Source organism: Talpa europaea (assembly GCF_964194135.1).
Source record: "Talpa europaea genome assembly, chromosome: 9".
In the NCBI taxonomy this organism is placed as follows: Eukaryota; Metazoa; Chordata; class Mammalia; order Eulipotyphla; family Talpidae; genus Talpa; species Talpa europaea.
Genome location: NC_140076.1, coordinates 56942759 through 56967288, shown reverse-complemented (window position 1 = coordinate 56967288; position 24530 = coordinate 56942759). Strand labels below are relative to the sequence as shown.

General features: G+C 36.3%; 1 protein-coding gene across 1 annotated transcript in view; it reads left to right on the top strand.

The window, feature by feature from the left end:
• The window catches only part of LEPR (leptin receptor), a gene marked incomplete at its 5' end in the record, with an annotated part of 52291 nt that extends 39652 nt beyond the window's left edge, over nt 1-12639 (top strand). Inside the window, 3 exons of the mRNA XM_084243758.1 lie at nt 587-692; nt 1590-1665; nt 11780-12639. Coding sequence (XP_084099884.1) covers nt 587-692; nt 1590-1665; nt 11780-12604 — 1007 coding nt within the window. The 3' untranslated portion in view covers nt 12605-12639. The remainder of the gene's footprint in view (nt 1-586; nt 693-1589; nt 1666-11779) is intronic.
• Between the last annotated feature and the right edge of the window lie 11891 nt (nt 12640-24530).

Genomic DNA, 24530 nt, shown 5'->3' with positions numbered 1-24530 from the left:
AGGGCCATGAAGCAAAATAAAAGTAAGATGAGGGGACAAAGTTAAAATTAATCAGAAATAGGTATTTAGTTAGAATGACCAGAAAAAGGTATTTTTTTCTCTGGAAATATTTGAGTAAGACCTTGCAAGTAAATGGTGGAAGAACAAGTCTGCAAAAGACAGCAAGTGCAGAGACCCTGAAAAGTGAGATCTCTGGTGGTTTAAGACACAGAAAGGAGGTTAGAGCTACTAGGTGAACCTGATCAAGATGGGCATGTGTTGCAATTTGGCTTGTCTGGAAGCAGATGCTGAAACAGTCGTAACAATATTAATCGTTTGACTTACATAACCTAAAAATGCATAGATGAAGAGAACTGGCAAACAAGTAATTTTGAAAACATGTTTTACTAAATTATAAGCATAATTTTGAACAAAACAATTGTTTTTATTAATGTGATCATAACTATAATTTTACTTCCCTTTTAAATTTTTATATTTTAAAGTTATTATGATTTATGATGAAATCAGAAAAAGTCTATTATAATTTTTGTTATAGAAAGTTATTATCTTAAGCTTCTGAGTTGTAAAAATGGCTTTTCTTTTTCAGATGGTATTGAAAAACATCAGAATCATGTGGGTTTATATGTAATTTTGCCAATAATTATTTCCTCTTCAGTCTTACTGTTTGGAACGTTGTTAATATCACATCGAAGGTATTGTACTTGATGTTAAGAATCTTCAGCATATTTAAACTTTGATTTAAAATACAGGCCAGAAACATTAAAGTATTCTGAATATTTTTATTTATAGTCCGTATACCAATAAGGAGACATAAAAAGAAAAGCTTCCTTTGAAGGATGCCACGTTTTGTTTTGCTAATACAACATAAACCTCATAGAAGATATTGGTTTTTTAAATGTATTATATATAAGGAAATAAACTTATTAGGAAATGCTTGGCAGTATGTTCTTGGAGGTGAAACAATGACTTTCAGAGCTGTGTATTTTGGATTGAGGACTTTAAGTGGTGAAGGGCAGTCTGTGCATTAAAGATCAGTAAGCCCTTTACTTTTTAAAAATTGGCAATTTGTGGTTACAGTCTTTCTTGCAATGACCATGAATATCTTGGATGACAAATGGGGGCCACATGACCCTCTCCAGAGGGGTCCAGACCAGTGACTTTATTTCACACATGCCAAATCGCTACAGAGACTTTTGTCTTCTAGCACATATAAAAGGGAGAGGAGATTTTAGAATCAGATTTTTATCTTTCACTCAAGTAAGCAAGTGAGGCCTTAATAAGTAGAATTGCTTCTGAAACTCAGTTATTGGCCATTTTTAATATTTTGTTTTCTCAGAAAAATCTATGCACTGTGCCTGGCAAATTTTTTTTCAATAAATATTGGATATTTTTATTACTGTAGTGATTGTTACTTTGGTCTAGACAGAACATTGGTGGAAATCTTCATGGGATAGCATGTGAAAATGAATCTGACCCTATTGAAGCATAGCTAGTCTGCTGGATTAATTTCTACTTTATACATCGGTAACTGTTAGCATTTTCAATATGGATGTTTTCTCTAATTCTAATGTGTTGTTTATCCTTTGTAGGATGAAAAAACTGTTTTGGGAAGATGTTCCAAACCCCAAGAATTGTTCCTGGGCACAAGGAATTAATTTTCAGAAGGTCCATTTTTCATTTTTTTTCCCCACCAAGCATATTACTGATTTTGGATACTATGTGTCTTCTAGAGTTTTAAACATTTTTAAGGTTTAAAAGTTCTTATTTAATCTATTTATTTTAATGTGATTCTATTTAGTCTATAATATATTTTCAAGAAGAGCAGGATGCAGGGATCTAAAATGAGGAGGAAACAAAATTCAGTAGATAGTTCATCATATGAGAGTTAACAATGGACATATTGCTTCTGTGTTAGATATTGATATATAATGAGATAAATGTCAGAATAATGAGTCAAATCTGAGGAGAATCAATATTTGGATACATTTTTTTTTTGGTACAAATTGATTGTCCTTAGACAAAAACCTAGAATCATTTTTAATTATTAACTTTAATTATTAATCCCAATAATTATTTCCACAATCATTTAAATAAATGAAAAAACTATACAAATAATCCTATCCTCAAACATTACAATCTGAAAAATATAGTTATCATACCAAAACTTTATTTTATGCAGATAGTCCATTCTTTATGAAATAAGCTAAAGTACTTCATGAAACAATTAGTCATTAATCGTAAAATAATTTGTACTTACATCTGCAATAGGCTTTCTCAAAAAGCTCTGCAGTTTAATGAATGTTTTACTAATTCTTATAATTTCCCTCAAATAAGGCTGAGTTTCCCCTCCTAAAATTGGGGAAAAAAACTTAGTTTTCGTGTCAAACTATCTACAAAATATTTTTAATAATAATCATACAGAAGTTTTAATGCAATCTAATAATTACATTTTAATCATTGGTCACTGAGGATAGTCTTGGTTTCCTTTAGCTACAAAATAAAGTCCCTTTCAGCTAGTACTCAATGACTTCTCTCTATACTCTATTATCAGCCTACATATCCAATTTTTTCTGTCCATGGGTCTTGATCATCTTTTTCTATTCCCTTCCACCTCTCCAGGCCCTTCTGTCAATGAAGACCTTCTGTCTAAGGCTCTTCTTTTCTAAGACTTCTTTCAGCAAATGTGGTTCAAAAGCATTACTCTCCCTCTTAGTTCCCAGAGCATTTAATTTATTGCGAAGCATACCCCAAGTTCAAGGGCTGTGTTTTGTTCATGTGGATATTTGTTGAACACCCCCTGTTCATATGGCATACAAAGTATTGAAGTAGGATTCATGGAAGCATTGCTGGTAATCGTAAAAACAATGTCCATTTATTTATGTTCAAATCACTGAGATATAATCTCATACATGCATTAATATTTACTTTATTTTCAATGACTTTTTCTGTAAAATGAGGTTGATAGAACGTCATAGGGTTATTTTGGGAGATCAAAGAAAATAGTACTTGCAATTGAGTAAGGTCTCATTAAATATCAGTTATCACTACTTTACATATTTCACATTATTCTTATGCTTTCACCTACCCTCTAAATACTTGTCTCCATTTTATAGAAGAGAAAATTGAAGCTTGTAGTGGTTAGGAAACTTGTGTTAGAGCCAAGTTTAGCTTGCCAATTTGTTTAACTTCGAAGACTGTTTTATTAATAACTGTTCTCTATGACAGTGACGTTCAGTTACTTTTTAACTATGACTCATATTAAGCAATATATTTTATGTTGCAACCTAGTATATGCATAGATGTAGTTATGCAAAATGAAAGAAACAATGCTGAAAACCCTTTTATTCTTGCAATTACCTTTGTTTTCAAAATTCTATTTCATTTTTTAAAAATAAAGATTGCAGCCCACTAAATTAATCCTACATACTAATTGGCCTATGATTTGCAGTCAGAAAAACACTGCTTTATGGCTTATTTATGAATGAACACATATGTAGTATTGTGGACATAAAAATTGCAGTCTTTCAGCAGAAGAGATTATCCTCAAACTAGGCAGCAGTGTAGTTTTACATATGATCATAGTCTTTGTAGAAATTTCTTTGAGTTTAGCCCCAATGCCTCCTCATTTCTCAGTTATACCTTTGCTCACTATAAGCCATGGAGTCCCTTAACAGCAGATGATTTTTTTTCAGTAGTAAAATATTTATTTCTCTTTTCTCCTTTCCATTCCCCTCCATTCTGAATTCATATGGTGACATTGCAGTTACAGTGCCATTTCAGCAATATAGTATTGTCATTCATTCAGTGAATGTACTAATATGTAAATCTAGGTCGCTGCTAGACTTTGGGAAAACAATTTTTTTTTAAAGATTTATTTATGCACACAAGAACTGGGGTACAGGCCAGAGGTGTGGGGGGTGAGAGGATTCACTAGAGATAGAGTAGGGAACAAAACAGGCAGATGTACTGAAATACACTGCTGAGGGGAGCAGCAGGTGAGTCAGGAGAGATCTGCTGCTCCATGTGGGTAGCTAGCTGGCCGGGGATCGAACTCATGCCTCAGTGGCTGCCAGTAGCTTCATAGGTTGCGCCTTAACCCCTTGTGCCACCAGGGAGCCCCGGGAAAACAAAATTTTGAGAAATATTGCTTACGATATAGGAAATGAGGTGGTGAGGTCATAGTGACTGGGTTTAATACATATAGAAAGAAGTTGTCTTCTTTCCATCTCCAAAATATTTATTTAAGGCCTCCCCTGGTGGTGCAGCGGTTGCATGCTGGGCTGCGAAGCTGCCTGCAGCCTCTACAGCGCCGGTTCAATCTCCGGCTGAATCTCTGGCTGCTGGCGAGGGTCCCACATGGCACGCAGACCTCTCCTGCCATGCCCGCTCCTCCCCTCAGCAGTGTATTTCTTCGTCAGTCTGCCTGTTCTGTTCCCTGCTCTGGCTCTGGTGAATCCTCTCACCCTCCCACGCTTCTGACTGTACCCAGTGCTTGTATAAATAAATAAGTAAATCTTTAAAAAATATACATTTTAATAATATTCATTATTTAAATAATATACATTAAATAAATAAATATACTTTAAATAATATACATTATTTGACATACACTATATATTACATATTATGGTAGTATAAATATTTAATTTATCTTAGCAATGTTGCAGATAATAATTGTAAGCTGCATGTTGTGAATGAGGGGAATTCAATGCTAAGAGTTCAGTGTGGATGGGAAGGGTGAGCAGGTAAAGATGTGAAAGCAACATTTGAGGTAAAGTCTGGAAGATGAATAGTCACTAACTAGATTTTGTGGTGGAGGGCTAAAGACCAGGCCAGGCCACTTACAGATGCAAAGCCATGTGATGAAAGGACCTTAGCACATTCACAGACTGGAAATAGGGACTGTAGACAGTAAAGAGTAAGGAGATATTTTTCTTAAATTTGAGGACTTTTTTTTTAATATAAGAGGCTTTTTTTGGTAAAGAATATAAATATACATCCAAATAAAATTTTAAGGGCTTCATTGTGATGTATATACTAATGCAGGGAAAACCCATCTTACTGCCTCTTTAATTGAAGTTAAAGTGTTCTCTCTTCATTAGGTTAAGCTCTGATATCTCCCCCCATGTACCACTATGACAATGACTTTTAATTACCTGGACAGTGAATCAGTCAGGCCTGCTTCAACAAAAAGCAGTCTGAATCTGCACCAAATAATTTTTCCCTTTTCTAGAAAATGCCTGGTACACAGGAACAAGGCAGTGGATGTAGGTTGAATCAATGAGTGTTTGTAGACTACCCCACTGCCTCATATATGCTCTGTGAAGATGAGCATAATGCCACAGCAGATCATCTGGCAAGTAGGGTGAACTATCACATTTCCTGAGGTTCTGGTAAATTAAAGAAGAGTACAGAATTTTTAATATACCTACAGTAGGCCTGAATATCTTTAATTGTAAGGCTGATTTTTTTTTAATTGAGGTAACATTGTTTTCCTATACTGTGTATGACTCAGAGGTATCTATATTTTATCTCTGCATATATTTGACTTTATAATCTCATAAGATGTTCTTTATGTATAACTGGCTCTCATAATGCTTAGCTTATTAATGGGGCTTGATAGGTCAACAAGTAACACATTTAGGAATAAATCATTTTGGGAATAACATGAATATATGAAGAGTGAAGAAGAATATATGTCATAGATTTTACTAAGATAACTTTCTAAAAGTTTAATTACATCCTGATTTCTGCTTTAATCTTCAGAGTAAGGAACATTTACTTTTTTAGAGAAAAATAATACAGTATAATTCATGTTTTATTATTTAAGAACACAAGGCAAATTTGTTATTTCCTCTATGTTTTCATATTTGTTATTTAATTAATTCATAGACCTAATAATAACCTTATATTTTTTGCTGACATAAGAGGCACAAAGTGGTTCAATAGTTTGTTTCATAAATCATAAAACTTGGTTCAAGTTTTTCATATATGGACAGGATTTTATGACTCAACTGATACCCTCCCTTCAATTCTATATTAACAATGTATTCTTCACATTCTTATTGCCCCTGAATTGTACACTGAAAAATAGTTGAAATGGTAAGTTTAATGTAGTAGAAAAGCTGACTGAGAGACTGGAGCATGTAAGCAAGGTTGATGCCCTGAGTGACAGGCAGGGTTCCCACCAGATGAGGAAAGATGTGCTCAGTGAGATCTATGCCCAAGCTGCTCGGTTTCTCCCAGTTCTTTAGTTGCTGTTGAGACAAACCCTCAATCTGGATGTGGAGAGTAATTGTTACAGGAAGGCTCTTCCTTGTGCAGCAAAGTAGAAGAGCCTTGTTCCATATGCAGTTTTCAATTTCTGCCTCAGGTCTCATATTAACTGGCTTTGTCTTCAGTTGGCCCAATTTCTGGTGAATTTCTGTTCTGTTGCTCCCTTTTTTGCTCATCTTCTTTGGCCTGTACTCAGTCATTTCTCATCTTTTAGAAATGATTTCAAATTATTCATTCTCCATTAGCCTTCTTGGATTATCTTTTCGTTGTGGGTCTGTGTTTGATTTATTCATGTACTTTTATTTCACCAGTATCTACAGAAACAAGAGTCAGATATAAATGCTGAGTCTGTATCTTGAACCAGAATTTTCCTTTTCTCTCTAGCATTTCTTTTCTTTTTAAAGATTTATTTTATTTATACAATAGCTGGGGTATAGGCCAGAGGTGCGGGAGGGTAAGAGGATTCACCAGAGACAGAGCGGGGAGCAGAACAGGCAGAGGGGCCGAAAGCACTGCTGAGGGGAGCAGCTGGCAAGACAGGAGAGGTCTGCCGCACCATGTGGGCATCTCCCTGGCTAGCTGGGAATCGAACCTGTGCTACAGAGGCTGCGGACAGCTTCACAGCTCTGTGCTCAACCCGCTGCGCCTCCGGGGAGGCCCTCTCTAGCATTTCTCTGGATATTTTTAAGAACTAGAATTAAACAAAAGTTTAATCATGCTTTATTATAGTGAGATAATAGTTGCTTTTTATCCTTAATAACATTTCACAGTGTTTCTCAGTTTATTTTTTGCCATTTTCTTTGGTGTTTTTGTCTTATCTATCATTTTTTCCCTCTGAATCCAAATAACTTGTGTGTTTTTTTTTTTGTTTGTTTGTTTTTTTGGCTGAAACTTGTTCCTTTGTCAAAATTTATGTCAATTTTTACAAGAATACTTTTTTAGGAATATGGAAACAAACCAAATGGATTTTTCCTTGGGATTTAAACACCATCCTAAATAACTCAGCGGCCTTAGACCCCCAAAGAAGAAACTCAAGTACCCAAGGACTCTCAGAACACTGTCCTAACAGATCTGAGGCACAAGACTCTTAAATTGATAGAATGATTTTGCAGAGGTGTGGAAGAGCTGGTGCAGTTTCAAGTTAGAAGTATTTAGAAGTAACCCTCTTCCCTGTGCTTATTTACTGGGTCTAGATGTGTATATTTCACTTGTTTAAAAGATGATTTTGGTTTTCTTTATTTTCTTGTTTTTCTTAATGTTTGTAGAGAGGTTTGCAAAATCTCCTCTAGGTTTTCAGGAACTTAAGGAGAGGATGAATTAATCAAACTCAACTTTACCACAGGAAGTAGAAAAGCGAAGCAAAAAAACAAGTTCTATCTCTTGCGTTTGGGCTATCTTTTCATCTTCTATGGTGTTATAGAAAGATTGTTGGACTGGTGAAAAGAACTAAGTCAGTGTCCTCATTTTTCTCCTTCATTTCACTGTGTAAATTGACTCATATCTTATTCCAATGGGTGTCAGTTGTTTTTTGTTGGTTTTTTTTTTTTTTTTTTTTTTTTTTTTTTTTGTGGGACCCTCGCAGGCGGCAGGGGAAGGAACCAGCACTGCAGAAGGAACCAGAGGCTGCAGGCAACCTCGCAGCCCAGCGCTCAACCGCTGCGCCACCAGGGGAGGCCCGGGTGTCAGTTTTGTCTACAAAAAGGAAGAGACAGAGACAGGAGAGACAGATTTCTTAGATCATTTTTCTCCATTGAAAAATCATAATTATGATTTTGTGATTCTGATCTTCATTATTTCAGCTCTTTTAATTTTTACATTTTGTTTTCACTGCTCTATTATTTCACTCTTTACAAACTGTTGCTGTTGTTCTCCCAATCCCTTTTTTATTTTTCCACCTCTTTGTTCTTCTCTTCTTCGTTTTCCTTATTTTGCTTCTCTATAGTTTCTCCTTTTCTGCGATAATGCAGAGTATCCCTAGATACAATATTGAGAAAGCTGGAAGAGGATGCTTTAATTAAAAAAATTTGCCTTTTAAAAAAGAAGTATTACTCTAATGTAGGACAAAGATTTATAGTCCAGAATCCTTGTCTGACAAAAAATATTTTTAAGATCTTATCTTTTGCTTTCTGAGTGATTTGTTTTTATTTTGCTTTCTTATTTTGTTTTATTTTATCTGAACAGAGAACGGACATTCTTTGAAGTCTAATCATGATCACTGCAGATGAACCCAATATACCAACTTCCCAACATTCTATAGAGTATTAGAAGATTTTTACATTTTGAAGAAGGGGAGAAAAATCTAAAAAATTTTGGTTGAACTATTGAGAACTAAAGTATGGTGGGTTATGTTGATTTAAAACTTCAAATTGATGGGTAAATTTGGGGTCCAGATAGAGGTCTGAGTCCAGTTCATTTTGGATTATGATTACTTTTCAGTTCATCTAAATTTAAAAATTTAAATTTAGATATCTGGTTTTCTATTTATCATTTGTCTGGACATAAAACATTAAAAACTCATGATTTCTCCCGCTACCACGTATCTACGCAATATCATCAAATAGATCATGAACAGTGCTGTCACTAGGTGAAAACTGCAACTACTGACACAGTTTTGCAAGTTCAATCACTAATCACTGAATGCAGTAAAAGTATTGTTTATATTTTAATTTCCAAAGTTTTCCATTTTATATTCTTTTGGAGATAACGCGCCACATAAACTGACCCACTTATGTGTTCTTTTTAATGTCCTGTAGCTTTTATGTGTGTCTAAATTTGGTCAGTCTGGGAATTTCAATTCTCAGTAGCCTTAAAAATGGCTTAAGTGCTAACTTCCATTTCCGTTCAAAGAAAGCCAGAAGTTGCGGTTTGTGCTGGTCATAAGCCCGTGGCAGTTACATTTCATATCAGGATGACCCAACATATTCAGGTCAGATTGACTAGATCAGAAAGACACATCAATCTCCAATCCTGCTTTCTTGTGAAATTCTTGCCTAAATCTAATTTTATTTATACTGAACCACCCAAAGCTTCTGGCAGAAAGGGAAGTTGGACAGTGACGCAAAAAAGGGAGACTTTGCAGTTTTATAAACAGTTCCTGGGGAGGCCTACAATTTTTCTTCCTGAAAACAGACAACTTGCTCTTTTTATGAATTTAGCACATTAAGCATGCTATTCTCACTTTCAAACTAAACCAAAGCCTTTGTTTGATGCTCTCAAATCATGTTCAGAATTAGGCTATATATGGATCACTTATATTTATATTTCATTCATAATTTTATTAGAATCTTAAAAAATAACACAAAATCAGAAAGAACATTCCAGTAACATTAACAGATGTTACTGGAATGTGAAATCCAAGTGTAAAATATTGAAAGGATTTTCTTTAATTCATAACAGCTGAATGCCTAGTTAATAAGAGCCAACATTTTGCTAAAACCTTGAAAAATTAGGTGCTTATAATGATTGAAAATAATTTTTTAAAAACATACTTTTAATAAAGATTTATGACCCCTTGAAAAAGTATATTTCAATAGTATGTGGGTGTTTATTTTTATTAGTGAAATCTGCCACCTGAATGTATTTGAGAACATGTAAAATTGTAGGTATCAGTAATTATTCACCAATTATGAAGTGTTTGAGGGCATGCATTGTGTCAAACACATCATTTAAAGAAAATATTTGAGGCTGACTGCATGCTATGAGCTGTTTGTGTGTATTTTTTGTTTTCATAGTTATTCCTTAATTTGATGATCTTAATACCTAGGTTCATTTAAATTTTAAGAAATGTGAAACACAGTGGCCTTTAGAGTAAATAAAATGAGCAAGCAAATATTTGAAAGATCATAAATCTAATTCATAGATTTCTTTCAGAAAGAAAATAGGCACAGGAACCAGTTTTCTCTTCATATATTATATTCATAGATAAAAGGTTGTGTTAACATGGTAATTTGTCATCATGCAGTATTTTAATATCTACTATTACATTAGTATTACATTAATATCTACTATTACATTACTATTACATTTTAATATCTCTATTACATTAGTATTATAGTGTTTGTTATATTCTTTTATGATTATAATCACCAATATATTTCACATAAGAGTTAAAAATGATGCCAAGTTAATTGTGTTTTTATTTGGAATATACTTACCATTTTGAATATTAGTTGATTATATCATTTCAGCAATAAATTTGAATTCACTAATTAGTTTAAAAGTTGAAAAATTCAAAAGGTCAATTATTTGTATGATAAAAATTGAACATATTACTCTATCACTTCATTTAGTTGTGATTTTTCAATGTGATGTATGCACAGTATTCTTTATTTTACATTTATTTTCTCAGTATTTTCACATTGTATGAGTTGAGCTTTTTGCACACAAATTATTGATTTGTGGCTGTTTGCAGGATTTTTTTGTTGTGATGTAACCACCATTCTTATAAAGAAATATGATATGCATTTGTTTGTGTCTTTGTCTTCATTCCACATCTCATACTATGTATTTTATTTGAAGTTATTTATAAGGAATAGTAATTTTAAAGTCTGTCTTACTTTCACCTTCATTGTTTTCAACAAATAAGTAGTGCTTAGTTCTCATTTTCACATAGTCTTAAACATTCTTAATATGATATAAAGCAATTATGTTCTTAACAGTCATAACAAATATTTTACCTTCATATCATATCTTATATCATGGAATAGTTTTTTTTTTAAATATTTATTTATTTATACAAGCACTGGGTATAGTCAGAAGCGCAGGAGGGTGAGAGAATTCACCAGAGCCAGAGCAGGGAGCAGAACAGGCAGACTGACGAAATACACTGCTGAGGGGAGCAGCGGGTACAGCAGGAGAGGTCTGCGTGCCATGTGGGAACCTTGCCTGGTGGCCAGGGATGGAACTGGTGCTGAAGAGGCTGCGGGCAGCTTCACAACCCAGCGTTCAACCGCTGCACCACTGGGGAGGCCCAGAATAGTTATTTTTAACTATCTTTGGACAATATTTTGTTCATTTGATTTTACTTCAATTAACTTTTTTTATTTGGGGTTTAAAATTTTTGTTTGTGCAACTCTAATTTATATAAAATATTATATAGGAATATGCATTAGATAGGAATATGTCAAAAGGTAACACTTTCCAATAACTATAATAAAGTCTCTATTGAGAGCTAAGTACTTTCAGATGCTATCAAATTTATTTCTTACCACAGTGCCATGAAGTAAATATTAAACACTTTATAAGAAATTGAAAGGCAACAAAGTGAATATACTTGTCCATAGTCACAAAAATGGGACTCAAACCTAAGTCTGTCACATCCACTTTTAAACACTTATCTTAGACTCCCATATGAGTTTTGGTATATTTCTGTCCAAAACCAATTAATTTGTGGTCAAAATATGTCCTTTATTAACCTTTCACACTTCCATTTCAGCAAGCATGTCATAGGAAAGCAAAAGAAAAAAAATAATACAATCTAGCATTAATATGTCTTTTCTTTTAGCCAGAAACATTTGAGCATCTTTTTATCAAGCATACAGAATCAGTGACATTTGGTCCTCTTCTTTTGGAGCCTGAAGCCATTTCAGAAGATATCAGTGTTGATACGTCATGGAAATGTCAAGATGAGATGGTGCCAGCACCTAAGGTCTCTCTACTTTTGACAACCCCGAATCTTGAAAAGGGTTCTAGTGAACAGCATACCAGTGCTAACTTTTCTGAGGCTGAGAGCACTGAAATAACCTGCGAGGGTGAAAGCAGGAGACAATTTGTTAAATATGCCGCCCTGGTCAGCAACTCTAAATCGAGTAAAACTAATGAAAAGCAAGGGCTTATAAATAGTTCAGTCAGCAGGTGCTTCTCTAGCAAAAATTCTCTGTCAAAGGATTCTTTCTCTAATAGTTCACGGGAAATAGAAGCCCAGGCACTTTTTATACCATCAGATCAGCATCCCAATATAATTTCCCCACCCCTTACATTCTCAGAAGGACTGGATGAATTCTTGAAATTTGAGGGAGATTTCTCTGAAGAAAATAATGATGAAAAGTCTGTCTCTTATTTAGGCGTCACTTCAATAAAAAAAAGAGAGCGTGGTATGTTTTTGACCAATGAGTCAAGAGTGTTAGGCCCATTCCCAGACCATTGCTTATTCAATGACGTCAGGGTCCTCCCGGACAGTTGCTCACACGTTGTAGAAAGTAACGTCAACTTAGGAACTTCTGGTCAGAAGACACAGAAGACTTTCGTGTCTTATGTGCCTCAATTTCAGACTTGTTCCACTGAGACTCAGAAGATAACGGAGAACAATATATGTGACCTAACTGTTTAAATTCATTCAGGAAATAGCTCAGATTTATGTTATGATGAATCAGATGAAGTGTATTGTTTTCCACTATAGGTATGGCTAGGAAAGAGAAAAGAACATGGTCAAATTCAATAATTATTGTCTGAACACTAATAATATCTTTTGTCCTTGCTGAGCAATATAAACAAAGAAAAATGTGAGGAAGATTTTACCAGCCTAGCCGCGTAGACTGACTCTTCTTATGATTCAACTAACATGTTACATGAGAAAATCTCCGATGGTTCAGCTAGAAATAAGTCCAATAAATATCATCTTTTGTGAACATTAGGCATGTATAGAAAAAGTTCATCTTCTGAATTAGAACTACATCCAAAAGAAGACTTCAGACTAATGCTTGTGTAATGTAATTGTTGTTGCAAGGGTATGGTGGTTTTGCCTTGAGTTGTCTTTGTTCTACACTAATTTAAACACACACACATGCACTCACACTTATACCTAACATGCATCTTTGTGCATTTTAAAAGTATGTAATGTATTTGTACTTTGTGCTACTACACTACGTGATTTGAAGATTTTTTTCAACTTAAACTTGCCTTGACCACTTACTCTGCAGTAGGCACTCCACTAAATGTTGCAGATAAATAGAATTTAACCCTGGTCTAGGGAATATACTTGTGAAGCGTTTCAAGCAAGCCAGTTTTTATTTATCAAGGCTAAGATATGTTCAAGGGAATGAAGCCACCTTATTGGAATGGCAATACCCAGAACAAGTATTTTGATGACAACAAATATTTTCAAAAATAAAATGTCTGTCTTGATTCTTCTCTGTAAATTATGTGGAAATGGTCACTTTCTGATACAGTTACATTGCCAGATGCTACTGTATGTCACTGGAGTCAAAGTGTTCCTCCATCCCCACTGTTTGTACACTGTTTTTTTCCTCACTGAGCATCCTTTCTATAAGCCAACCACTGTGCTGATACTTTCCATAAATTAACTCAATTATTAAAATGTATAAATCATATACTACTATTATACACCTTGTAAAAATTAAGAGATTAAGTAATTTACCCAAGGTCACAGAGTTAATGGATGGATGGTGGGATTGTAATTTTTATTTAAACCCAGATTTTTTTATTGCTAGTGATTTAGCCTACATTGCAATCCATAAAAAACTGACATGATGTCAAGTAAAATTAAGTAGAAATGTAATGCTGGATAAAATAAATGAGAATTAGTTAGATGTCATTTTTACCTTTAAGACTTGAGCATTCATTGTTTAGTTCAGCTTGTGGCATGGCAAGGAAGCTTAAAGACAGCATACTTGGCACACACTTGCAGGAATAGATGTTCAATGCCCATAAGGCGGAATTTCAAGATTATTAGTATCATTAAATACGTTAGTATTTATACTTATGGGTAGCGAAATATACTTATGGGTAGCTAAACATCACCAGCCTGACAGATTCTGTTGATTTTACTGTTACCCTAAATTCAAGTCCTATGCTCCATCTCCCTGCCAACTGTGGTCATATGAAGTGACCAGTTTATTTTTTTAATAAATTATTTTATATAATTCTTACATCATTTTTATTTTTGCACAATGTATGCATTTTCATTTTGGTTATATTCCCCATACAATTCCCACCCCCCTTATTCTGATCCTAATCCCACTTCTCCACCCACACCCCCCACCATAGTGTGTCTCTGGTCTATAGTTGCTTGTTGATTTTGATTTTTACTTTATTGCAATTAGTCTTTTTCCAGGTCCCTTATTTAGGTTTTCTAAATTCCTGCTATGAGTGAGACCATCCTACATTTTTCTTTTTCTTCCTAGCTTATTTCGCTGAGCATGATCCCTTCCAATTCCATACATGTTGCTGCAAATTGCATGAGTTTTATCTTTTTTGATTGCTGAGTAATATTCCATTGTGTATATATACCACATCTTCTTGATCCAGCCATCTATTTTTGGGAATTTGGGTTGTTTCCACAGTTTAGCTATTGTAAATAGTGCTGCTATAAACATTGGGGAGCAGGAGCCCTTTTGAATTAATGTTTCTGTGTCCTTTGGATAAATACCTAGGAGTGGAATTGCTGGATCATATGGAAGCTCTATCTTTAGCAGGTTAAGAAATATCCACACAGATTTCCATAGTGGTTGGACCAGTTTGCACTCCCACCAGTAGTGCAGGAGAGTTCCTTTTTCTCCACATCCTCAGGAACATTTGTTGTTGCTAGTCTTTTTTAATATGTGCCATTCTCACTGGTGTAAGATGGCATCTCATTGTAGTTTTGATTTGCATTGCCCTGATTACAAGTGATGTTGAACATTTTTTCATAGGCCTGTTGGCCATTTGCATTTCCTCTGTGGAGAACTTTCTTTTTAGCTCTTCTGCCCATTTTTTTGACTGGATTTTCTTTGTTTTTGTTGTGTCTCATCAGCTCTTTGTAGATTTTTGTGATCAGTCCTTTATCATTAGTGTTGTGTGCAAAATTTTTCTCCCCATCGGTGGGGTTTCTCTTTGTTTTTGTTATTGTCTCCTTTGCTGTGCAGAAGCTCTTTAATTTGATGTAGTCCTAGCTGTTTATCATTGCCTTCACTATCACTGTTTTGGGTGATGTGTCTGTAAAGATGTCTTTGAGGCACATGTCATGTAGTGTTTCGCCTATATTTCCTTCTATGTATTTTATGGTTTCAGGTCTTATGTCTAGTTCTTTAATCCATTTTGAGTTGGTTTTTGTGCATGGTGTGAGGTAGTAGTCAAGCTTCATTCTTTTGCATGTATCAACCCAATTTTCCCAGCACCATTTATTGAACAAACTTTCTTCGCTTCAGTGCATATTCTTTGCTCCTTTGTCAAAGATTAGTTGACCATAAATGTGTGGGTTTATTTCTGGATTTTCTATTCCGTTCCATTGGTCTGTCTGTTCTTGTTCCAATAACATGCAGTTTTGATGATTATGGCTTTGTAGTATAGTTTGAAATTTGGGAGTGTGATGCCTCCCTTCTCTTTTCAGGAGAGCTTTGGCTAATTGGGGTTTTTGGTGATTCCATATGAATTTCATCAGTAATTGTTCTATTTCTTTGAAGAATGTCATTGAAATTTTTATTGGAATAGCATTGAATCTGTAAATTGCTTTTGGTAAGATGGCCATTTTGATAGTTAATTCTTCCAATCCATGAGCAGGGGATGTCTTTCCATTTCTTTGTGTCTTCTATTTCTTTTAACAGTGTCTTATAGTTTTCTTTGTATAGGACCTTTACCTTTTTTGTTGGGTTTATTCCCAAGTATTTGATTTTTTTTTTGTTTCAATCATAGAAGGGATTTTTTTTTGATTTTTTCTTCTTCAGTTATATTGTGTATAGGAAGGCTACTGATTTTTGCATGTTGATTTTGTATCCTGCCACTTTACTGAACTGATTAGTTTTTCTGTTGAGTTTTTGGGTTCTCTATGTATATTATCATATCATCTGTGAATAGTGATAGTTTAACTTCTTCCTTACCTATTTAGATTACTTGTATGTCTTTCTTTTGTCTTATTGCTCTGCCTAGGACTTCCAGTATTATATGGAAAAGCAGTGGTGAGAGTGGACATCCTTGTCTTGTTCCAGATCTTAATGGAAATGCTTTCAGCTTCTCACCATTGAAAATGATACTGGCTATGGTCTTGTGATATATGGCCTTTATGATGTTGAAGTATGTTCTGCGTCTTCAAGAGTGCTTATTCCGTCTTCCATTTCATCCAGTCTGTTATCACCGCTTTTCTCAGAGTTCTTTAGCTCTTCCATTAATCCTTTGATCTCCTGCATTTCCTTCACTTCCCTCTTTAGGGACTCAATTTCATTCTTCCAAACACTGTTTTCCTTAATGACTTCTCTCAGTTTTTTAATCACAGCAGTTTTAAATTCTCTTTCTGGAAGGCTCAGAAGTTCTCCCAAGTCACTGTTGTCGCAATCTGGTGGGTGGTTTTCTTTTTGTGGTGTGTCTTTTTCCTGAGTACTTGTTTGGTTGCTTGTAGTTTTTCTTCTCCCTGCTGCTTGTTTTCTAATTTGTCCTATGCATTGGGACACTGTGCCGCTGGTACTGGCTGGCATCTTTCTGGTGTGCTTTTTCTGGGATGTCAGAAACTAGTGGTCTAATCAAGTCAAAAACTGTTATGTCTGAATTCTGAAAGGGCAGTAGTACTATGAATATGTTAGTGTTTGCTGTCACAGAGAATTTCCTCCTTCTGTATCTGTTTAATTCCACGAGGGCCTTATGGTCCCACAGTCTACCCTGTGGTGGCAGGATTGCCTGCTGGATCCAAATCGCTGGATCCCCCTCTGAGCTCAGACTGGTGGCCAGAAGGGGCTGAGCTTGTGGGGTTTTTTTTCAGCTCACTGGCTTGCAGGGGATTTTCTCCTCACCTCTGCTGAGAGGGCATCTCTCCCATAGCTCCAGGCAGTCTAAGTGTGTTGCAGACACACAAAATGTCCCTAATCTAAAATGGCTAATCGGGAGAGTCTTTCCGTGTACCCGCGGTCTGCCCCAGCAGTGACTGGATCCCCTTCTGGGCTTCGGTGGCCAGATGGGGACTGGCTTGTTGGTGCTTTTCGGCTCACCTCTGGCTGTGGCACAGCCCTTTCCCAACTCCACACAGTCTAGGTGTGTTGCAAACACGCCAAAGGTCCCCGATCTAGGATGGGGAGTCCGGAGGGCATTTCCGTCAGCCCGCGGTCCGCCCTGGCGCTGACTGGATCGCCTTCTGGGCTCCGGCGGCCAGACGGGGACTGGCTTGTGGAGTCTTTTCAGCTCACCCTGGCTGTGGGCACCTGGGACCCTTTCCCAGGTACATGCAGTGTAGGTGTGTTGCCGACACGCAAAAGGTCCCTGATCTAAAATGGCGATCGGGAGAGCCCTTCCGTGCACCCGCGGTCTGCCCCAGCAGTGACTGGATCCCCATCCAGGCTCCGGCGGCCAGATGGGGACTGGCTTGTGGAGTCTTTTCAGCTCACCCTGGCTGTGGGCACAGCCCTTTCCCAGGTCCATGCAGTCTAGGTGTGTTGCCGACACGCAAAAGGTCCCTGATCTAAAATGGCGATCGGGAGAGCCCTTCCGTGCACCCGCGGTCTGCCCCAGCAGTGACTGGATCCCCATCCAGGCTCCGGCGGCCACATGGGGACTGGCTTGTTGGTGCTTTTCGGCTTACCTCTGGCTGTGGCACAGCCCTTTCCCAACTCCACACAATCTAGGTGTGTTGCGAACACGCCAAAGGTCCCCGATCTAAGATGGGGAGTCCGGAGGGCATTTCCGTCAGCCCGCGGTCCGCCCTGGCGCTGACTGGATCGTCCTCTGGGCTCCGGCGGCCAGACGGGGACTGGCTTGTGGTCTTTTCAGCTCACCCTGGCTGTGGGCTCAGCCCTTTCCCAGGTCCATGTAGTCTAGGTGTGTTGCAGACACACGAAAGATCCCTGATCTGAAATGGCGAGCCAGGACAGCACTTCCGTGCGCTGTCGGTATGTTCCGGCGCTGACTGGATCCCCCTCTGGGCTCAGGCAGCCGGATGCGGATGCGGACTGGCTTGTGGCGGCTTTTCAGTTCCTCTCTGGCTGTGAGCACAGCCCTTCCTAGCTGCACGCAGTATAGGTTTGTTGCAGTGACACAAAAGGTGAAGTGACCAGTTTTAAGCAACAAAGTTCTCAGACTCCTTAAATATTGTTGTATGTCCCAAGATCTCATTCATCTGATGAGATTTTATAAAAGAAAAGTAGAAAGCCCATACCAACTCACTAAATAATTAGTGTGGCATGAAAAACCTGACTTCTATGCAAAGATAGAGGAAAAAAAAAATCACTGACTTTCAAGTGGTTTATTGATTCAAAACCAAATTATTACATGTATGGGACTTTTGGTAGAACTGACTATTATTTTTAACACTGCTTATAGAAAATGGACATTTAATTGAGGGTACAGTATGGAAGAGAGAAAATAATTTTGCCTCACTCTAAATATAATTAGAGATTAAACACGAAGCATCTCCACTCAGATGCAACACTCTCATGTGATCTGAGATGGAGGAAAACAAGTAAGACAAACTGATAGATGTTTCAGCAGCCCAAGGTTTCAGGCCCAAGCATGCTGCGTCGATGCTGCAATGAATTTAGAAGTCCTAGAATCACTGTGGTGTGCTGCTAGTCTAAATTAAAGAAATTTAGAGGTGGCACATTAGCCTGAGATCATTGCTACCATACTGGTGCCACTTTGGTTCCTAAATCAAGGAAATAAAAACATTTCAGAAACACTGAAATCCCTAAAGACTTTGATAGAGAGGGTTGAAGTGGTATAGTTTGGCCTATATTTACAGATTTAGGTCACATTTATTACCAGTGTGCTAAGACTATTTTCACTTTTGAAAGTTTAGTTCACTTTATATCTTACTATATATTACTGGGCATTTATGGAAACTATTTTCTATTAAGTAGTGTGATTCATTAAAATTTAGAACGTCTTATACTTCAGAATGGTCAGAATTTTTTACATTTCCTTCCTCCCCCAAACTTCTCTGAGAAAAACTTTAAGGGAGGAAGAAGCTAAAATACAATTTTTTTACTTTTTCAACTTGGGATAAATACGGGATTTTGATTACTTTATTTAAAGGTTTTAGATAGCAACATAAGCTACTAATCAGGTTCTTTAAACTTAGTGAAAAAAATCAGAAATTAATAATTTGATGATTGTCACGAGCGGGGAAGCAGACCCGCTTCCTTGGCAGGTGGGCTTCCTTGGCAGGTGTCGCCAATAAAGGTCTGACCATAAACGGTGCCTTTCAATAAACTTTATTCACACAAGTCGCACACAATCAAACGCCATGTCCAGCACTACCCTATCGCTGTGTCCCTCGAGCAATCGCTTACCGCAACGTCACTTTTAGTCGCCAGGCGTGGTCTGCCCGCTCAAATTCAATCTCTTAACTCGGCGGCTCGAATTCGGTCTGAGCTCCACAGAGACCACCGTTTGCTGCAGCCCGCGAACGAAGTTCCGGGTTTTCTTCCGTGGATCTCGAAGAGGTGAGGCGGCTCTCAGTCGCGCAGCATAACGTGCTGATCTGAGCTCACCTCAAAGCCGAAGTGCTTTGCGATTGCTCGGTTTATATACTTTCCCTACGCTAGGTTACATCATTTATTTTTCTCAACATATTTTCAATAACATTTATATCCCATAACATATGCACATATATTTTTACATCTTACTTTCACCAAAATATTTACTTCACTGCAAATTCATGATCAAATACATTTACTTTCACTCATCCTTGGACAGCTCGTGTCGGATAAGGATGTGCGTTTCATTACATCATCTACCAGCGTCGCGGTGCGCAGTATGCATCTGCGCAGTCTGCGTCTGCGCAAAACCGGTATCCGGTAAGGATGCAAGTAATGTTTACAATTTACATATTCGCTGCAATGTTGACTTCAGTGTAAACAATTGTTTGCAGATAAGTCATTTGTCAGGGTTAATGAGATGATAGTTTTCTGAGCTTAATCCCCCCAAGAACAAAGATGAAGGAAAATAATCAAGGCATAAGTTATCAGAGTAGAGGCTGTCTGTGAAGACTTGTGTTCCATTTAGAGATGAACTACAAATCCACAAGAGGAAGATGAACAGTTACTTTTTCGTTCTTAAACTCAGTCTCATGTAGTGAAAGCACTTGGGTGAAATTCCCAAATCAGTGGGTGATCCTGGATCTAAAATAAGGTTTTTTATAACATTCTTCTACTTCCTCTTATCCCTTTCCAAAAAAACCAACTCCCTCTTTCCAAATATCAAACATATGGTCATGTACCCTTAGGAACATCCATCACAAATACTCAAAACTGAGAGAAGATAAACTTGCTCCACAAATTGATACCAGATTCCAAAACATCTTTGGTTGGGGCAGTATCCAGTTAGACTGTAGGAGCTGGGCCTGGGAGAATGTACTTGGAGGACTAAGACACACTGCAGATGCAAAGCTGTGTCCCCCCCCAGACCTGGGGGACCTTTCTTCCAATTATTTCCTGTAGTCCTTAAAAGAAATGTGTTCCACTTTTCAGCTTTCAAGGGTCACCTTCATAGTTCCTTGAACTCTTCTGATATATTCATTATTGAGAAAATATTCTCAAATTTTAAAAAACAGAAATGTTCATTTTGATTCAAAGAAGCTGCATTTGAGAAAAAATTAAGCATAGTCACCAAAAAAGGTGAAGAAATATTTATAAAATTTTACTCTTTCTTGAACAACTGATTTAAGCCAGGAAAACCCTCTCGTCCTGAAACATGATGTTGGGGCAGCAGCTTAGAAAACACAGGTCTGTATTAGAACTGAGGTACTGGTACATGTATTTTCATGAGCAACAAGAAATTATTTTTATTGAGTTTTTCTACTGAATGAGTATTTTTATATAAAGTTTATCAATTTTTATTTTGGAGAGCTGCTAAAGATGTCTATTTTTAAAAATTGATTATGCTTAAGATACATGGCATTAAATTCAATTTTGTAAGGATCTTCAACAGGATATTTTAACTATAACATGTTCATTCAAAAAACTTGGACTTGAGTAAGAATTTGGAAGCTATTTAATTTTGTAGTGAGATTCTTATAGATCGTCTTTTTAAAACTTGTCATTACATATTCAACATGCAGGTAACACTTTCTCTAGTTATCACTGGTATGTTAACAGTTGTCATAAACACAAGTGCTGACATATGTATCATTAATTGTTCTCTAAAATTTAATTACTAATTCTCCTGTAGATTCCTAAAATTATTAAGTTGTGTAAATTATGACTGAATATTTTTTATCATTATGAATCATGTCAGAATTTTGAGAATGGAAAGTACAAATGGAATTATTATAAATTTAAGTTATTTTATCTATTGTATAATTACTACTTTTAGCAAACATTTGTTGTTTATGCAAATAAACATAACATTTTTATCCATTCTTAGCCTTTGTGTATTCAAAATTCTTACAAACATAATGCCTTGACTTTGCCCTTGGGAAGACATCTTGGATCTGAGTTGCTACATTTATTCTCTGGCACCTATTCTGTAGATCACATTACACTGAATTCTTGGTGGTGCTGTAGCCATTTGTGATAAAAATTATTCATTTTTATCATCAACAACTTTTTAGTTGCATTCTTTTGTTTCTTAAGAAATCTTATTTTACAGTGATTTATGAACATCTGTTTTGTTACTTGGGTTTCTAGCCATTTTGATTTTAAGCCACTTTAGGGCTAGTGTTCAAATACATTCCTTTTCTTACTTTTTAATTTTCAAATGTAATAAAACAAATACACACAGGAACAATTTCAAATATTACATAGTACTATGTTGGGATACAACTGAATGAGGTTAAAAACTAAGCTCCCACTCCTGACCCAGCAGGTAAGTTTGGAAGGCTGGACTAGATAAGGGAATTGATAAGGCGGCCTCGGTGACTAGGCCATAAAACTGCCCACCTTGACCAGAAGAACCAGGGCCTGCTCCAGGAATGCCACAGCAGAGGCCAGAACATATTTCTGTGTCAAAGGCCAGCACTGGGCACCAGTCATCCCAGCAGATAACTGGTGCAACTGATGCCCCAAGTTAGAAAGCCTGCAAAAACAGAGTATAAAAGCAAGACTCAAATCCTCATTCATGCACAAATTTCTCCCATCTCACCTTCAGCTTCCCTTAGCAGTGTATTTCAGTAACTCCACATGTTCCTGTTCTCCACTCTGTCTCTGGTGAATTCTTTCACCCCTATGCCTCTGACCTCACCCTGATCTCCCCTCAACAAAGTATAAAAAATATGTCTACTCACAGCTTTCAGTTTCTATTCTCCAAAATAACCTGTTGCTATTGTACCACAGATCTTTTAAAAATATATAGACTTGAAATCATTTTCTGCTTATGATTATAAAATTTTCCTCAATCTTTCTCTCTCAATATAGCTTGGTGATATTTTCATGTAAACTCAATAAAACTAGATTTTTCTAATGTTTGCAAAGTATTTCATTTGTCAAAATATAATGATTTATAAAAACAGTTCACAATTGGTGAATATTTAGGTTGTTTTTCAATTTTACTATCTTGAATGATACTGACATGCACATTCTTGTACATAATTATGTCCTGAATAATTTTTCAAATCTACTTGTCAGGACTTTTAATTGCAATTGTAAGAAACCAATATCAGTTCTCTTACGTACTGTTTAATATTTTAATTTAATGAATAAGGTGAGCATATTTTTGTGTCTATAAGCCATTTGCTTTTTGCTTGTATTACTTGCCTCATTTTCTTTTAGATTTTTATAATTTTATTGATTTAAAATTATTTTAATATATGTGATGTTTTTCTTAACTGAACTTATGTACTGTAAAGTGCACAAGCCTTCAGTGTATAGTTTAATCAGTTTTTACACATTTCCCCCTGAGTAGATACCTAGGAATGAAATTGCTTAATGGCAGCATAAGTTTTTGTTTAGCTTTAATAGATAGTGCCAAATAATGGTGGAAAAATTTGCGCTGATTTCAGTAATACAGATGAGTTCCAAGGTTCCAGATACTACATTCTAATCAATATTAACGTTGTTGGGCTTTTGAATTTTAGTCATTTTTTTGGTAATGGTTATTTGTGGTTTTAATTTGCATTTGAAAAAAATATTCTGATGACATGTGAACCAAAGTCAAAGTGTTGAATAATGTCATTGCTACAAGATTTAGTTGCCCAAGATTATTTGTTAATCCAACAATTTTGAGAGGAAAATATTACTCATATCTTCCTAAATAATTCATATCAAACCTATAATATTAAATTCTTCCTAGAATCCTTATTTCTTTTATGAATATGTAATATAGCATACCTCTCATTGTTTTAAATATCTCAGTTTTGATGACAAAGTATGTAGTCACACTAAGTGAGTAGCCCTGATGAGAATAATTGTTACTATCACTTTTATATCTCTCTTAAATGTAGAAGCAAAGGCTTCTGGTGTCTGAGGAAATCCACCTTCAGCCCAGAGGCAGAAGACGCCAAAATTCCAATGAGTGCTAACAAAATCACTTACGCAAGGACACAAGTTCCATTAGCGAGAGTCAGCAGGAACAATAGATGACAGTATTAGAACCATAAAGATGATAAAAATCAATACAATAAGCCTGAGGGGAAAGAAAAGGTTTGGTTGTTAAAGACCTTAGTGAACTGAATCAACACTGGTTCCCTACTTTGAACTTGTACCAGAAGATATACTTTTTTTTTCTGTCATTTAAGCCATTTTAGTTGGCTATTTTACTGGTAGCTGAAAGCATTTCAGTTGATACAGAGAAACAGACTGACTTGGGATGACTGTGATCACAAAAGTAGCAATATAATGTGACTGATTTGCGGAAGGATGGATGTTTTTTCTGTTTCCGGCGTTAGAAAACTAGCCCTACGAGACTGAAAAAAAATGTAAAAAAGACCAATTCTCAGATTGAACAAAACATACCATCTTAAAGATGACATACATCTTTAACCCAGATAAAACTGAAGAATATTTAGTATACATATTTTTCTTCTGTTAGAAATAATGGGTGGCATTCACATTTTTCTTTACTGAGATTACCAATCACAACAGCAAAAACAAAGGATTTGCTTAGGCCCAAGGGGCGTTTTTCACTCCCAGTTGTAATTTTTTCTTTTGGACTCAACTTTCTGGCTTTTTCTGTTGTGTTGATTTTAATTTCAAGAGCTCTCCTGCAGCTGCATTTAACAGTCTTTGGAACAGGGCCCACATGTAACAAAAGTGTTGCAGTTCCCCAATAGGGAGTTAAACCTCAGGGAAAGGAGTTTCACTTGGATAACACCAATGGAAACTATCAACAGCCTGATGTAGGTGGAGGTAGAGCTATTCACAGATGAAATTGCTTGCAATTTCACAGACTATATTGACAACACACTG